Source organism: Cladophialophora carrionii (assembly GCF_000365165.1).
Source record: "Cladophialophora carrionii CBS 160.54 unplaced genomic scaffold supercont1.8, whole genome shotgun sequence".
Taxonomy (NCBI): domain Eukaryota; kingdom Fungi; phylum Ascomycota; class Eurotiomycetes; order Chaetothyriales; family Herpotrichiellaceae; genus Cladophialophora; species Cladophialophora carrionii.
This window is the reverse complement of record NW_008481833.1, coordinates 858,486-873,669: the sequence shown is the minus strand read 5'-3', so window position 1 is coordinate 873,669 and position 15,184 is coordinate 858,486. Positions and strand designations below refer to the sequence as shown.

The 15,184-nt window shown below is 53.8% G+C and overlaps 5 protein-coding genes across 5 annotated transcripts; 3 read left to right on the top strand and 2 right to left on the bottom strand.

The window, feature by feature from the left end:
* Positions 1 to 643: 643 nt before the first annotated feature.
* On the bottom strand, positions 644 to 2,391 carry G647_08977 (uncharacterized protein; the record flags this gene model as incomplete). Its single annotated transcript, XM_008733282.1, has 2 exons — positions 644 to 2,151; positions 2,208 to 2,391. The coding sequence occupies 2 exons, from the start codon at positions 2,389 to 2,391 to the stop codon at positions 644 to 646; spliced, it is 1,692 nt and encodes a 563-aa protein (XP_008731504.1).
* Positions 2,392 to 3,823: 1,432 nt separating this feature from the next.
* G647_08976 (uncharacterized protein) lies at positions 3,824 to 4,501 on the top strand (the record flags this gene model as incomplete). Its single annotated transcript, XM_008733281.1, has 3 exons — positions 3,824 to 3,985; positions 4,035 to 4,360; positions 4,417 to 4,501. 3 exons carry the CDS (start codon positions 3,824 to 3,826, stop codon positions 4,499 to 4,501), a joined length of 573 nt encoding a protein of 190 aa, XP_008731503.1.
* A 2,793-nt stretch (positions 4,502 to 7,294) lies between these two features.
* On the top strand, positions 7,295 to 8,415 carry G647_08975 (uncharacterized protein; the record flags this gene model as incomplete). The annotated part of the gene is made up of 3 exons (XM_008733280.1): positions 7,295 to 7,851; positions 7,941 to 8,277; positions 8,329 to 8,415. 3 exons carry the CDS (start codon positions 7,295 to 7,297, stop codon positions 8,413 to 8,415), a joined length of 981 nt encoding a protein of 326 aa, XP_008731502.1.
* Positions 8,416 to 10,515: 2,100 nt separating this feature from the next.
* On the bottom strand, positions 10,516 to 12,075 carry G647_08974 (uncharacterized protein; the record flags this gene model as incomplete). The annotated part of the gene is made up of 1 exon (XM_008733279.1): positions 10,516 to 12,075. One exon carries the CDS (start codon positions 12,073 to 12,075, stop codon positions 10,516 to 10,518), a length of 1,560 nt encoding a protein of 519 aa, XP_008731501.1.
* Positions 12,076 to 12,691: 616 nt separating this feature from the next.
* Positions 12,692 to 14,047, top strand: G647_08973 (uncharacterized protein; the record flags this gene model as incomplete). Its single annotated transcript, XM_008733278.1, has 1 exon — positions 12,692 to 14,047. The coding sequence occupies one exon, from the start codon at positions 12,692 to 12,694 to the stop codon at positions 14,045 to 14,047; it is 1,356 nt and encodes a 451-aa protein (XP_008731500.1).
* Between the last annotated feature and the right edge of the window lie 1,137 nt (positions 14,048 to 15,184).

Genomic DNA, 15,184 nt, shown 5'->3' with positions numbered 1-15,184 from the left:
CGGTTCGGTCGGGGAAGATTTCAGATTCGTGGCATGCAGAGTGGAACATGAAACCGCGACGTCCAAGCCGCACGCCGAGCGTACAGTCGGCCTTTGATGATGACCTGCACCTTTATTGGGCTGGAGGGATGGAATCTCGAATATGCCGAAAGCCGACCTTCTGTGAGCAGAATGTGAACAAGGGCTCAACGCCTGCTAATAGCTGTGCTCCAAATCAAAATTCAACAAGCCCGCCTCAATACCCGAACTTTTGTTTGAGGCATCGCGAGTCGTTCACTGCTGAGCCGGTGGTTGTCTTGTTAATGTTGCTGGTGACTCTTGCTGGTCGTCTCCTACGATCCGCTACATCCTGCGTCCCACATAAGATTCCATCACCACGTGATGGGAATTAGTTTCTTAAACTGATGCATATCAAACTCCATCCCAGAGTAGCGCCATACGATGCAGTCCATATCGTGGAAAACCGAGGAGTGCCACCCGAGCCGACTCTTCACACAGACATCCCTGACTTTTTCATGATCCCCATGTCGTACAGTGGCCGACTAGATCCAAAACTCCTTCCCCAGTCCTGGCCAGCACGTCGTGCCGATGCTGTGAAATCTGTACATATACCATGCTCGTCCAGCCTCCATACCTGGCCGCGTCAGGTTGAGGTGCCGTAGCCATTCGACGCCCCATTCGGATCGGGCATCAACGTCTCCCTCGCGCCCTCCGCTTCAGCCTCCAACATATCTCTATGCATCGTCCGAGCCTTCCACGCCGTAAAACCCACAAGGGCTAACCCAACCACAACTGCCAAGGACAGTAGAATCACATTGACGGGTATAGGGTTGTTGTGGAAGACCTTGTGCGTGGCTGCATCGAGAGGAGACTGCAAGAAATTGAACAGTCCCGCCAAACAGATAATCAGGCCGTAAACCTTGCCGAACGTCTGGAATCCAAACACTTTGGCCGCATAGTCGCTGACGGTGGTGTAGTAGAAAGGCCGGTACACGACAAATAAGCAGACGTTGGCAATGGCACCCCACATGTATGGTAAACAGCCCAAGATCCCAATGACTGTGGCCGTCACGACCAAAAATCCCAGTGCAAACGGCGTCGACGTGTTGTCCAACAACAAGCCAATAAAGGGGATACTCAATACCCCGCCCACGGGCAAAGCCACGTCGAAGAAATCATTCACGATTTTAGCCTTGCGTTCCGATCCTAGGAGATACCGCTCTTGAGGGCGGATCGTGGCGACAAAGTAGTTGATCCGCGTCATCTGTACGACTGTGAAGAGCGTGATGAGTACGAACCAGGGGGACTTGATTTGCTGCCATGCGGAATATCCGTGCATAGCGCCCCATACACCGGACTTGGTGTTTTTCTTCTCCTCCCTCTTCTGCCGCTTCTTGTTAGTCGACTTATCCAGCAGGGCGGTAATCTCTTGAATAGTTGACTCTCTGCGTTCGCGGTACGCGGTTTGTTCTTCGGCGCTGATTTCCGGAGGTGTAGGCGCGTTGATCTCTTCCTCGACATCTTCGACAACTTCCGACACGGTCTTGTAGGATTCGCGCGGCATGATGAAAACCTGGACGATGAAGATGAAAACCGGCACGACGAGGTAGATGAGGAAGAGGCGCTGGGTATTCAGTCTACCACCGGTGGATTCATAGAGGAGGCGGAAGAAGAGGAAGAGCGCCGAGGAGGAGTCGAACGCTCCTGTGAGAAGGGCGAGGATGAGACCGGAGTTTTGTGGGAAGGTGTTGGAGAGCTGGAAGGAGGAGATGAAGACGAAAGGACCACCAAGAGCGAGGAAGAAGTAGCCTGGTGTGAACAAGTCACCGCCAACCTGTGAGGCGAAAGAGAAGAGGAGGGCGCCGATGAGGAGGAAGATGCTGCCTATGATGCCGCATACCCGAGGGCCATATTTGTCGAGGATGGTGCCGATGGGCAGAGCAGCCACATTGGTCGAGACTGCTGCAACCGTGAACATCAAGTTCAGACGGATTTCTTGCTGGTAACAAGGTGATATCTGCTTTTCCACCTCTTCTGCGGTGCACAGGCCCTTGAAGACTCCCTCATCGATCAAGACGGGTTTGATAGCTGCATAGCCAAAGACTATTCCAGCCGCGAACAGACAGTAGATGATGGCAACGACGACCTGGGCTTTCCATCGGTAAGCGAGTCGTCTTGTGTTACACAGCAGGGAGAGGACCACTTACCGATCCGCCTTTGCTTCGAGACTTCATCGTACAACATCACGGTCGGCACCAAGCTAGGCCTGCGGTCCTTGGGCGGCATCGGGTCGTTGAAAGGATTGAAGCTCATTCTTCGATGCGATGAGGCATTCGAGCCTCTCCTCTCTCGCTCGAAGCCATCGACGGACGCCACCCGGGTGAGAGACATGTTGTTTTCACCTGTGTCTCTCCAGCGCCGAGCAGAACTTGGCTGGGCCGGAGGTGAAGTGGGGATGTTGTGCAGCAAAATGCGGAGTGCTTTTGATGACGGGATGCTGTGGGGAACTGAGTGACAGGTGACTCGTGCAGCAGAAGAGGGTCAAGTCACAGTGAGACCGGAGATGACGAGTTGACACAGACGGATACCTTGTATATAGGAGTGACGGCTGGGGGGAGAAGAGCTCACCAGCAGCACGACGGTTTGAAGTCTTTCCCTCCACCTAGGTGATAAGGTAGGGGAAAAAAATACTATTGTGCTCTTCATGCCACCGAGCTTTGCACAGGCTCTGATAACGATAAGCTGGAAAACTGCAGGTAAAAATTGGGCGGGCAACGGTGTCGCCTATTGGTTAGAGGACTAGCAAAGGCCCCGGGAGCTAACCATTGGTGGTTTGGGTGGCTAGGAGGCTGGCACAAGCCGATCAATTTCCTTTGGAGCTCGCCCGGACATCGGCTAGAGCCAAGAACAGGTGGCAGCCTCCGACGCCCAAGACTCCTCAGAGTTGGAGGCCATCATTCAGCTGTGAGGCGGCCTGGATCTGAACGCGCTTGACCGAAGTACAAGTAGAGCATAACAGATACCTAGGTACTGACGCGGTTGTTTGACAACAGAAACCCATGGTCAACTCGAGTGGCAGTTGAAGATCACGGTGACTGTGGAACAACATCGGCGCGTCTCGCGACCATCTCCACATTGTTCCACCTGCACCGAAAAATTTGACGACCAAGCTGGTCGTGAAGAAAAACCCAATGAAACATCAACCAGAGCATGTGCAGCACAGCCTTGTTCGATCAGACGCGCTGCCGGCGAATCTCGAGGCTGAGACTGGAATGGCCGTCAGGCCTGGCGGCTGCGGACGATGTTAGCGAAGATAGCCGCCCAGGTGTGGATGAAGGTCGACCACAAATAGCTCTTGGCGCCCGGGTCGAAACAGCCTCCTCTTTGTTGAGGGCACACAACAGCCATCCGGTGTGAGGTACTCTCAGTCCATCCGAGACCGAGCACAGACAGTCTCTGTCTTTGTTTCTTGGTTACGACCACGGCCACATGGCTTTTGCAGCCAGCAATGCTTCCCAGCGCAATGTATGCCATGAAACAGTCGGAAATACTTAAGCCAGCTGCAACGTCCTGTTGCTGTCCAGCTCATCATCTCTTCAGCCGGCTGCAACGAATCTCCTTCAAGTCAAAGCATCGAGTTTTAGGCAAAAGCATTCATTGACCATTCCTTTCTGCTGCTTTCATCATATTCTTTCCTCGTTGTCAGCCTGTAGATCAGTCGGCACGACGCCATAAACAACGTTCTTTTCCTATACCTCAATCTGCAGCCACGTTCCTTACTTCGACTGTATAATTGCCGCTGTCTTCGAACAATTTCTCAGCCATGGGTCCCGATCACGGTGTTCTCGGGGCGACCTTCAAAGCCACGCGAGCTCTTCAAATGGCTTCGATGATCGCTGTCATTGGCATTACGGCCAACTTCATTTCTGAAATGGTCAGCGCTGGTGCAACTCCCCCATCAGTCCTGGTTGCGATCCTAAGCATTGTAAGCGCTTCCAGAAACGGTCGTGTTACCTGTACTAACTGTTCCGCAGGTCTGCATTGCCGTGCTGTACTGCGCCATCACCGTCATTCTCTATTTCGATGGCATCCTTCCTTTCCTGATCAGCTCCGCCATCGACGCTCTTTTCCTGATTGCCCTTATTGTTGTCTCGGTCGTGGTAGGAAAGCCGCTTTCCTATCTCAACTGCACGGTCCTTGACGAAATATCGAACGCCACTTCGAGCGCGTATGACTTTACTTCGGCACTTGGCAACAGCCTGAACAAAAGTGGTGTTGTCAATTATTCCCAATGGATCGGAACATCAAAAGCCACGTGTCTGGAGATGAAATCAATCTGGGGGTTAAGCATTGCGCTCTGGTACGTTTGAGCTGAATACGTCTCATTCTTGTTGCACTTCTGACAGTACGGCCCAGCATTCTGTTCACTTTCTCAGCCGTGAGCACTGTCTGTCTCTGGAAGAGAACCAAGCAGGCTCCTGCCGACAAGTCCGAAGCTTAATACTGTCATGAAGCAATCGCCCTATCCTCGAGAAACACATTGCTTCCTGAGCACAAAAACCGCCCACTTAGGCAGGCTAGATGCGGGACGATCTCCCTGGATGGGTGGAGTTCACCGGCGGGTGGTTTGGCTTCCTTGGAGCTTTTGCCAGGATGGTTCGGGAACGGTCTCTGGCCCTGGCCGGCCTTGATTTGCGTAAATTTGCAGGATTCGGGTGTAAACTTGGATTGTCGCATTAATGAGCTCGGAAGTCCCGCGTAGAAGGTGGCTGGCAGGTCATGCAGCTTGTGGATAGTTGAGCTGTCAGCTCAGTCAGTGGAAGATGTGTCAAGTAGCGATAGGTTGCCTTCTGGAGGCGAGGGATCAACTTTCGGCTTCTTGCAGATCGCCCAAGCATGAGAAAGAACGGTACGAGGAGTTCCACCGCTGTTCGGACGTGTGCTGTAGTGCACGCAGGTGCTAAGTAATCGCAAGCCGGATCGCCCACGATCGCCATGGATTCATCCCGAGGAAAAAGAGCCAGTCTGATCAAAATTGGTCTGTAGGATGCCCATCAGCCGTCGTCAGAAGAAAAAGGAGAAAGCAAGTCCGCACAATTGAGAAATCTAAGCGATATCTGACTACAGCATTCGAGCAGTTCCTGAGCTGCTGTAGCTCCTCGAGATGGGACTTGATCTCACATATTTGGATACCGCGTGCTCCCACAGGGGGACTCGTGTTTAGGAACGATATGAGCCGATCGTCCTTGGCCCTCACTCTCCCTCGGTGCTGGAAGGTGCTCAGAGAGAGTTGTGCTAGCCACGTCGTCGAGGGCCTGGGGACGTCCAGTAAGAATGGGGTTGGCCTCTTTGCACCCCTGCACACTCATAGCTAGATTACGTACTGTGGATTGGCACCTTGCTCTATTGATCACAACGAGCGATCAGTTCTACTGTAGCTTTGCCAATGTTACACGGCAGAAATCCGAGCGAGCCGAGTGCGTTAGGACCTGCAGAACAAAGGAAAATCCTGGCCGAACTGGCAGAAGACAGTGACCAAAGCAAGTCCCGTGAGATGACTCGATCTTCAATTGCCTCGCAGCACAAATATACCTGAATCTGGTTTCTGCCTCCATCAACGATCCTGCTACGCAGCAACCCGAGCAACGATGATGGCGCCAGCACTGAGGTGACAGGGAGGGAGTGAGAAAACGGTTGGCGGGTGGATGGCTCCTATCCGTGACCCGTTAGACTGGTACCAGAATGCCGGGCCGGTGGGTTGTGAAGCGAATAATGGGCTCGGCTGATGGGCTCGCGCTCTAGGTACCAATAAGGCTATTCTGCGGTGTCGGGGCGTCCTTCTCCATTGATGCCTAGAGAGACGCCAAAGCTGCCTAGCAGGAGGGACAGACGGGACGACCGCACGCCTTGGGTTTAGCCGCCGGGTCCGTCGATGCCGAAACACGAGCCCGGTGTTCTGGGTTCGTTGATCAGGGATCCCACGAGCCGGGTTGTTGGGAACCCTTCTGGAAAAGACACCGTCCGCACGAGGTCTGACGACCCGTCGCGTCCCCTACCTCGTACTCTACTGTGCAATGAGCCGGAGAGCTGCAATGTACGAGGCCAGCCGAGCTTCAAGGGGGAAGGGCGCCAATTGCCGACACATTGCTCGTGCGCTGAGCCCGAAGGAATGCCCACAGCCAGGGTGAGAACTGCGCCTACTCGGTAGATTGTGCACCGGTGACATTGACGCAGCACTCACAGTGACGCCGACAGACTGGACGCCCCTGTGATTCGACGGTCCGAGACAACTGACAGGCCTCCAGGCTCAACGTCTCCGGGGTTTTGACGGTTGCATCACTTGCATCCTGTTGCGTAACCATGACTTGCTGGTCACTCCTCCTGCACTCTGATGACACCCGCGGGCTCCAGCAGCAACTTCGCGCCTGCACTTGGCCTCTCAGACGCCGTTCATCGTGGCTTGCGGAATTTCCCTAACTTAGTTTTGCCTTCAGCGAGCAGTGAAAACCAACCAACGCTGCGCTCCCACTCGACCAAATCCCAATCCCCTCTTTCGTTGTCTCGCTTGTGGGAAAGCTCTTGAACGCCCGGTACTATCTCCTCGTCGAGTCAGTCCACCGACTATCGTCGCTTATCCGGTCCGAGCCCCTTCCACTCAATCCACCACCTTCAGGCTTCTCCTCCGGGCGCCTTCGTCCGCTTTCCTTGACCCTGCCTCGTCCGCCCTTCTTGAAGGTCCCAGGTTGACCATTGTCCGACTGAGAGTCTCGGACCATCAAATCAGTCGTTATCTCCTCCCCCCACTCGTACGATGCAGCAATCGAGCCTTCATTCTCGGTACGCGGCCGCACATTGGCAGCGATAATGCCAAGTGGGTTGATCCGAGATTGAGAAAGATCCATTCAAACCTATGCTTTCCAGCTAGTCGGTATGACAATCCAACCGCAAAGGTCGAATCCACAACTTTACGACCCTCTTGGTCTGCCTGCTATGATTCTATCGTACCTAGCAGTGGTCCGTCTCCTCCCCACTTTCGCACCGAAATACCTCGTTTCAGGATTGCTTTAAGGGCTCCAGTTCGCTAACCAGGCTGTTCTCGCAGTGGCTCGCCCATTATGCTTTGCTGCCTCCCTTCTCCCACTACTAGATCATCTGATATCTCCTTCTTTGTTCACCGCGACGCCCGAGAATTTAGTTCATTATCCTACAGAGATCCTTTCGTCTTATTTTTTCCCTTGGATATTCTCCTACGGCTGGTTGGATTCGTTCTTGCTAGAACTATGCAAGTTTGGTGATGACTGATAGTGAAAAGAAGATGGAGGATCTCAACTTGCCAGGTGGCATTCCGGTTGATTCCGAGTATGGGGGATTCGAGGTACTTGAAGATGAAGATGTCGCAGACTCGGCGTATTCCCAGGCCTCATCGATCCACAACTTCCGCGTTGAGCATGGTCGTCGTTATCACGAGTACAAGGAGGGTCACCCGTTCCCCTACGATGAAGTCTCGAAGGAGAATGAGGCCTCGCTTCACCACCTTATCTTGCTTCTTCTTGGCGACAGGTACTTCCTGTCGCCTATCGATGAGTCCAGGTTGCGCTGTATCGCAGATGTCGGCACTGGGTCGGGCTTCTGGGCCGAAGGTGTAGCCCAAAGATATCCTGACGCTGAGGTCATCGGATTCGATACAATTCACCACGACCTCTCAATTGAGCCGAATTGCTCCTTCATCATACAGGATGTCACGGATGATTGGGTCCTCAACAACCCTGATATGCTGTTCGACCTCGTCCATATCCGAAACCTCTTTGTCGGCGTGAAAGATTGGAAACCTGTCTACCAACAATGCTTTGAGTGAGTCGAGTGATGCAAATACCGCTGCCTCGCACCTATGCGTTTTGCTTCTTCTTCTCTCTCACACCACATGTACTGACTGTGACCAGGAAAATGAGGTCCGGCGGCTGGATTGAACAATATGAAATGGAGATCGATGCGAGGACAGATGACCCGGACGAACCACCAGACACCGAGATCGTGAAACTCAGCCGCATCGCCGAAGACATGGCAAAGGCCACTGGAAGGGATTTCAAGATCTCCACCAAGATGAAACATCTGATTGAGGAAGCTGGCTTTGTGGATGTGCAAGAGCAGAAGGTCAAAATGCCATTGGGGCCCTGGGCCAGCGACCCAAAGCTCAAAGACATCGGGCGATTCTTCGAACGCTTCTACAAGACAGGCTTGCAGGGCTGGCTCATGCACATATGCACCCGGTTCCTGGGGGTAAGTCGATATCGACTCCTGTCCGCAGTCAGCCACTGACACCTGATATAGAAGAAGCCGGAAGAAGTTAACGGCTGGTGCGCCAAAGCCTTCCAGGAGATCAATTCCCGACAATACCGTTACTACTTCCCACTGTAAGCGCGCTAAGCCCTCGAGCCCTCATCTGACCCCCTTGCAGATGTGTAATGCTAACCAGTCCTGCAGTGTCATTGTCATCGGAAGAAAACCCTGATCAACCACTTCCTTTCGTTCTCAATCTCCCGAGCACGGCCCAGACCCGCCGTGGACAACCAACCCTCCCAAACCAGGCATGAATTACGCCAGTCTGCGGTGCACCGCTGCACATCAAGCAAAGAGCGTGGTTCAGACACAAGACACCAGGGAGTGTCGCACGAGACATGACTTTTAGCAATGTTATACAACCATTGGGCGGCCCCGGGACCTGTAGACGACGAGCGAATGTTTGTAGTTCACCGATGCAGATGGATCTATGACGAACGACTTCACGACCTGTTGAGGGCGGGTGTTTGAGCGTATCATTTGAACCAACCATTTTGGATTCCGCTATACAATCCTGGGTTAACGGTCCGTATCATGTCTTGCTGACAGGTTACGACTGACACTATCACGATTGTGCTTGGATACCCCGATATAGAGACGATTATGAGACATGATGCCGAAATCAAACACGCAAATGAAATTTCGGCTGAATTTGTTGGCTCTCAACCAAGTTGCGAACCCCATCAAGGATTGATTCGATTCGATTCAAAAATCTCTGCCACCATACATGTTCCCTGGTGGCCGATATATGATAGGCCATCTTTCGGACGTCTTTCCAACCGCAGAGATGAAATTACACGCCCCGCCTATGATGAGATGAGGACAAATCCGCCCTGCCTCTATCCGGCGAAGAAAGTAATCTCAAAAGTCAGACACATAACACCGGCTGGTGCGTGTATTTGTCGACTCAATAAGTATTATGTTGGGCAACAAAACGAGCTCCGCGTGCCTTCGAGGCAAAACCCAAAGTAACGTCGCCGCTGAGACCGTGGACACCTGCGAATGAGTGGCCTTTATGACCACACCCAGTCCGTTTCTCGAACCGTGTAAGCCATGGCGTCGTGATTACCCAGGTCCCCGAGGACAAGGACACTCCAGGGTTTATCTTCTAGACCACCCGTGACCCTGGGCATAGCTGCCACGGCAACAAGGGAGCTGGTAAGTCTCATGTCAGGCGGTCATCTATCTCTTCAGTGTCATACTGTGTGGATGGCGCAAAGCGAAGCGTTGGGGTGAATCGATGGGAGAACGAGGGAAGGAAAAAGGAAGGAAGGGGAACAGCAAGGAATGAACTATTTTCAGGGCAGTCGAGGGCACTCTGTTTCGCATCTCGGGGGAGGATCTGATGATGTTACTGTAGAGAGTACGGAGTACGGAGTAGGGACATGGGCAATTTCACACCCACAGTAGCGTGAGTACGGAGTACTTATGTTAGGCACTGATTGCTCTTTGAGCGATGGATGACACAGTCTCTCTACAGTAAAAAAGGCAGGTCGAACGCGCCGGAACGTCACAGGCGAGCGCGAGGCGTGGAGCGTACGAGTACAAGTACAACGGGGGTCTGCCCAGAGTGCCGGGCTGAAAAAGACTCTCAGGGTACTCCGTATAGGTATGCTTCTACATACAGAGTACAGAGTACAGTAGCTCGTGCTGCGTGGCGAGGGGACGTTCGAGGGTTACCTACATTAGAGGATGTGGCTTCCTACGGGGACCTAGGGCACAGTAGGCGTGGAGTACGAGAGGTCGTCGGTACAGTACCGTGTGCTAGTACACAAAGTCCTCTGTGGCTCAAGGGTACAGCTTGTGCTCAGTACGTACACGGTAGTGACCGTGAGACCGAAAGAAAGGACGACTCGCCGCCCGCAGCTCGTATCATGTAGACCGTCGACGATCCTCCGGGATAATTAGGGCTTGTAGGGGATGGATATGGTCAGATGCTGTCTCAGTAATCGTAGGTGCCAAAGGGTGGCACGCGCGTCGAGGGTAAGGACCAGTGTACTCCGTACTCCGTACTCCGTATTGCGTTGTTTGTTGAAGCCAGCAAGCACCATCGCGCGTGCTTCGGTAATTGTCCAGGGCGTGAAAATCCCTAATATTGGGTAAGCACCGTGGCCTCTGCTGGTGCTGCTTCTGGTGCTAATGCGCCGCTCCACGGACCCGGCGGTGCCAGTTTTGTGGTCATATTTTGTCCTCACTGGTCGACACCCTACTCCCGTCCCCTCCCCCTACCCCTGGCTTCAGACTTGCTGCCCCACTAGCCAACGCGACACTTCCCCCAAATCCGTCTCTTCGCTCAAGCTCCCTCCTCCTGCTGACCTTGGCTAATAATCCGCCAGCTCCATCCCTTTCTTCGCCTTTTTCCTCCCTTTCCAGCCTCCTTGCCTTCAGCTCCTCCTCGACGTCGTCCCGCCAGCCCGCAATGTCCGGGGGGATGTAAGTCATCTGCACGCTCGGCGCGCCTCTAATCCCCGCCAGCTGTTCCCTGACATGCCGGATGATCTTCTCAATGTCGGCGCGAGAGTTAAGATTCTCGCGCCGCCAGCCGCCCAGGTTGGGGAACAGTGTGAAGCCTTCCTTTCTGAAGGCGTCGCGGTGGGGCATATGTTCGGGCAGTGCTGGGTCTAAGTTGCGGTCTGCGCCGATGAGTATGGACGTCTCATGCGCCCACGCACGGGCAACATTTCGGGGCGTATACCCGCCTCCCCCGACCACGAGGAGAGGAATACCATATGACTTTACGAACGATACGCATGCGCCGTGACCGCGGATATTCAGATTGAAACAACCGAGGCGGTCGTGGCCGAGACTGTCGGCGCCGCATTGCAATACAATGGCTGTTGGGTGGAAGGTCTTGATCGCAGGATCGATGACATTGCGGAAGAGGTAGTCGTAGGACTCGTCGTCAATGCCGTCGTTCAAGGGGACGTTGATCGTGTAGTTCTTGCCCGGGTTGTCCGGGTGGATGGGACCGGTGGATTCGAGCGGACCAGTGCCGGGGAAGAAGACTTCCTTGTCGTACTTGTGGAACGAGACGCACATGACTCGGTCGGTCGACCAGAAGGCTTGTTCTACGCCGTCGCCGTGGTGGACGTCGATGTCGATGTAAAGAACCCGCGGGTGATATCTCAGTAATTGGAGGATCGCGAGCACAATGTCATTGACGTAGCAGAACCCGGACGCCTCTCCCTTTTTCGCGTGGTGGAGGCCGCCGCTCCAGTTGATCGCAATGTCGGATTGTTTGGCGCAGAGTTTTCGAGCCGCGTCGATGGAGGCGCCTGTGTAGGTGGAGCAGAATTCAAACAAGCCGTCGAAGATGGGACAGTCGTCGCCGACACCGAAGATGTGCGACGAATAGCCCAACGTCCCGGTGGCAAGTTCCGGGTACATTTCGTATATGTTCTGCGGCGTCGCCACAGAGAGGAAGTCGACGTATTCGTCCTTATGGAATTCCGCGAGTTCTTCTTTCGTGGCGGCGCGGGACACATAGCTGTCCATTGCGTGGTGCATGCCGTACGACAGAACCAGGGACTTTGTCAGCGTGAGGCGCCATGGTTTCATGGGATGGGTTTGTCCAAAGTGGTGGTTTTCTACACTGGGGTTGTAATGCCATGATACTGTGTAGCCTTTCGGACGTGCGATGCCGTTCTGTTCAATCTCGCGTTGAAGGCCGCTTGAGAGAGTGAATGTTGGGACCGGGTCGGCGATGGATGATTCATGGTATTCTTGCACGATGGCCATCTTTCATGCTACAACGAGACAGTGATTTGATCGCACTGTGAATAACTGCGCGCGTGATACGGCCGTTTCGATGGCATTACGTGCCTTGTTGTTGAAGACTCCTCGATACCTTCTGGTGGCGCATTCTCCCAGCTTCGTCTATCGAGTAGGGTGAAGTGATTATCGTTCGGAAATTACAGATGTTGATGGCTACAGTTACTGTAAATTCTCATTGTACGAGGAGTGTTCATTGACGCAGAAATGTGGCTGGGTAGATCTTAAGTGAATGTGGCGTGGCGTAAATGCAGCCACAATTTCTAGACACTAAGACAAAAGAGGTTAGGTGATAATATCGCTGCCAAAGCCAAAGGGGCGAGGCTCAGTTCTTCCTTCACCTTCCCCTTGCATCTCTCATCTGTCATCAAGTTCGCAGTAACGACCGCGTCAGTCATCATGACCTTTTTGGAGTGAGGGACGTTTATATTTCCGGACAGCCAAGAATCGACCTGTTGATGCTTTGGTGTTGTGGCGGTGATCTGAACACGCAACACGCGAGTAAAGCAAAAGTCAACAGCCCGTTCACTCTAGGTTGAGACTCCTCCGCTTTTTTGGGTCTCGGTGTCCTGCGTCCGCCGCCATGGCATCAAATGAAGACTGCGCTTCCGTATTGGAGCAATTCATTCATGATGCGGCGAATTTGCCTGCTGAGATCACCCACATGATGGAGGAAATCCAGGCCAAGGACAAAGACCTTCAGAAACACCTATCCGTGGTGAACCAGAAAGATGCCAACATTCAGAAGCATCTCAAGACCAATGGGGTGCTGGCACCTCATCCAAAGGAGAATGAATACGCCGATTTGGTGAAGAAGAACTATGATCTCTGCTTGGCGCTCCAAGACCAGAAAATCGCGTTGAGTGAAAAAGCGTGCATGCTCCTCGAGCGCCAGGTCAAAAAGCTCGACGTCAAAATCAGAGAACTGCAAAATGACGGCCAACTTCAGGATGGACCGCCATTACCTAGTGTTTTCAACCGCAAGACAGAAGCGCAAAAGCCTTTTCTCGAGTTGCCCACAAACATCCCTCTACAAAATGCATCTGTCAGTGCTCTCAACGCAAATGCACATAGGGCCAACGCGCAGACGGCGGCGACGGTCCAGCAGACGCAAGCAAGACCGGTGCCACAGATCAATACCGTGACTGCCCCAGCGCAACGGAGTTCGGCCCCCGCGACACCTGCTTCGGCTGTCCAGCAACAACGTCAACGCGAGCGTGAACATTCCCTCGGTGCTGAGAACAAACGACGGAAGCTCGGAAATCCACTAGCCGGCGCAAATCTCCCTGCGCAGCCCTCAGGCCTACGGCAGTCCTCGCTTGGGCCAGGTACTCCAAAGGCTGGAACCCCCACAGGTACAAGCCGTGCGGGCAGCATTCCTCGAACCACTGGTTCCCAACAGGCCGCGGCACCCCCTAAAAAGTCTGGCCTTCCAAAGAAAGTCATCTCACATCAGCAGGTCAACAAGCTCAAGCAAAAGGCATCAAATAAGGGAAGATTATCTGCTGGGCGAAAGAAGGGCCAGTCCCCGTCAGTGCGTGGGGGACGCGGCGGAACGGCAGCTTCGGAAGATGCAGACTCGGCCCTGTCATCAGCAGATGCCTCAGAGACTGATGCCTCACAGTCGAGAAGAGGACGCGGCAACAAGAAGCATCAACAACCTGCGGCCGAGGGCGCTGATGCTGAAGCGGGCGAGGACGATGAAATGGACGATGATGACGGAGAAGACGACAAGGTCTACTGTTTCTGCCACCAGCGCAGCTACGGTGAGATGGTGGCTTGCGAGAACGAGGATTGTCCTTTCCAATGGTTCCATACAGGGTGCTTGAACATGAAGAAAGTGCCGGATGAAGATGAAGACTGGTACTGTCCGAACTGCAGAGAAAAGCCAGCCATCATCGAGAAGGTTATGCGGAAAATGCAGACTGGCGTCAAGTAAGGATGGACATATCTCATGGCGGGCTGCGAGCCGGCTCGCCAGTATCTTGTATTGATTTCATGGCGGTTCCTGATACCCGATCTGCTTTCGCCAATCCACAACATGCATTCCATTAGGCGTGCACGCGGTGTGCCGTCATATGGGAATGACAGGTGGAACCAACAACGCTTGTGTAGCCGGTTGACGAGAGAGCATTCCCGAGCTGGAGCGTCACTTGCCTCACGGGTCCCACAAGGATATTTCCGAGCGGGAAAGATGCAGTTACGGTGGTTTAAGCGACGTTCCTAATCACGCCAGAGGAACTTGTGTGGGAAGTTTCCCGAAGATGGATGGGATGGATACATGTACGAGGTATCTGTCCAGTGTATGAGGTATGCGCCGAGATCCCCGAGTTTTGACATCCCGGCAGCGCTGAGGTCCAGCTGCGGTCAAGCGGAAGGGTAGATTTTTTCTTTCACGTGGCACCAGCGACGGTGTACACGCAACTCGTAGCAGAAGAAAAACCGGGTTCGCACTGACCGGGCCTCACAAATAAGAAATTGAGCCACCAAGACGATGTGCATTATCTCTTGCCGAATGGCGTAGCTTACGAGGCCGCGGGAGGGGACGATCGATCGCAAGATTCAGCGAATAAAAGCGACGCATTATCGGGCGCCAGCAGTGGCCACGCTTGAAGATCAGCTTGCTTGATGCCTGTCACTCCGGCTGCCGGGCAGGCGAAGCCGGCGAGTGTCAAGAACTCGAGTTCCGAGGTGGGCTAGTGACCGGGCTTGCCCAGTAATTGACGGGCTCCAGCAAGCCTAACGTGCCTAACGAGGCGCGTTCCAGCCTAAGCAGCGCCTACCAAGCTGAACCCCCTGCAACCAAGCTGGAGCTCTCCGCATCTGTCGTCTCTCACCACCAGTCGCCGGTCAAACAAGAAGCCATCGACCGCAGGCGCTCTCCTCAGCGGGTTCATCTCTTCGCGTCCAATCTATTTCCTCTTGGTGCGGCTGGAAAAGCGTAGCAGTCGCACAAGTGACTGTCGGCTCGTTTCTTCCCTGACTTATTCTTCTTTTTGTGTCTGGTTTCCCTTCTTCCGCATGACCAGTAGACGCTGAAGCAGCTCGGACCAGGGTCGATTGATCGTCTCCACAC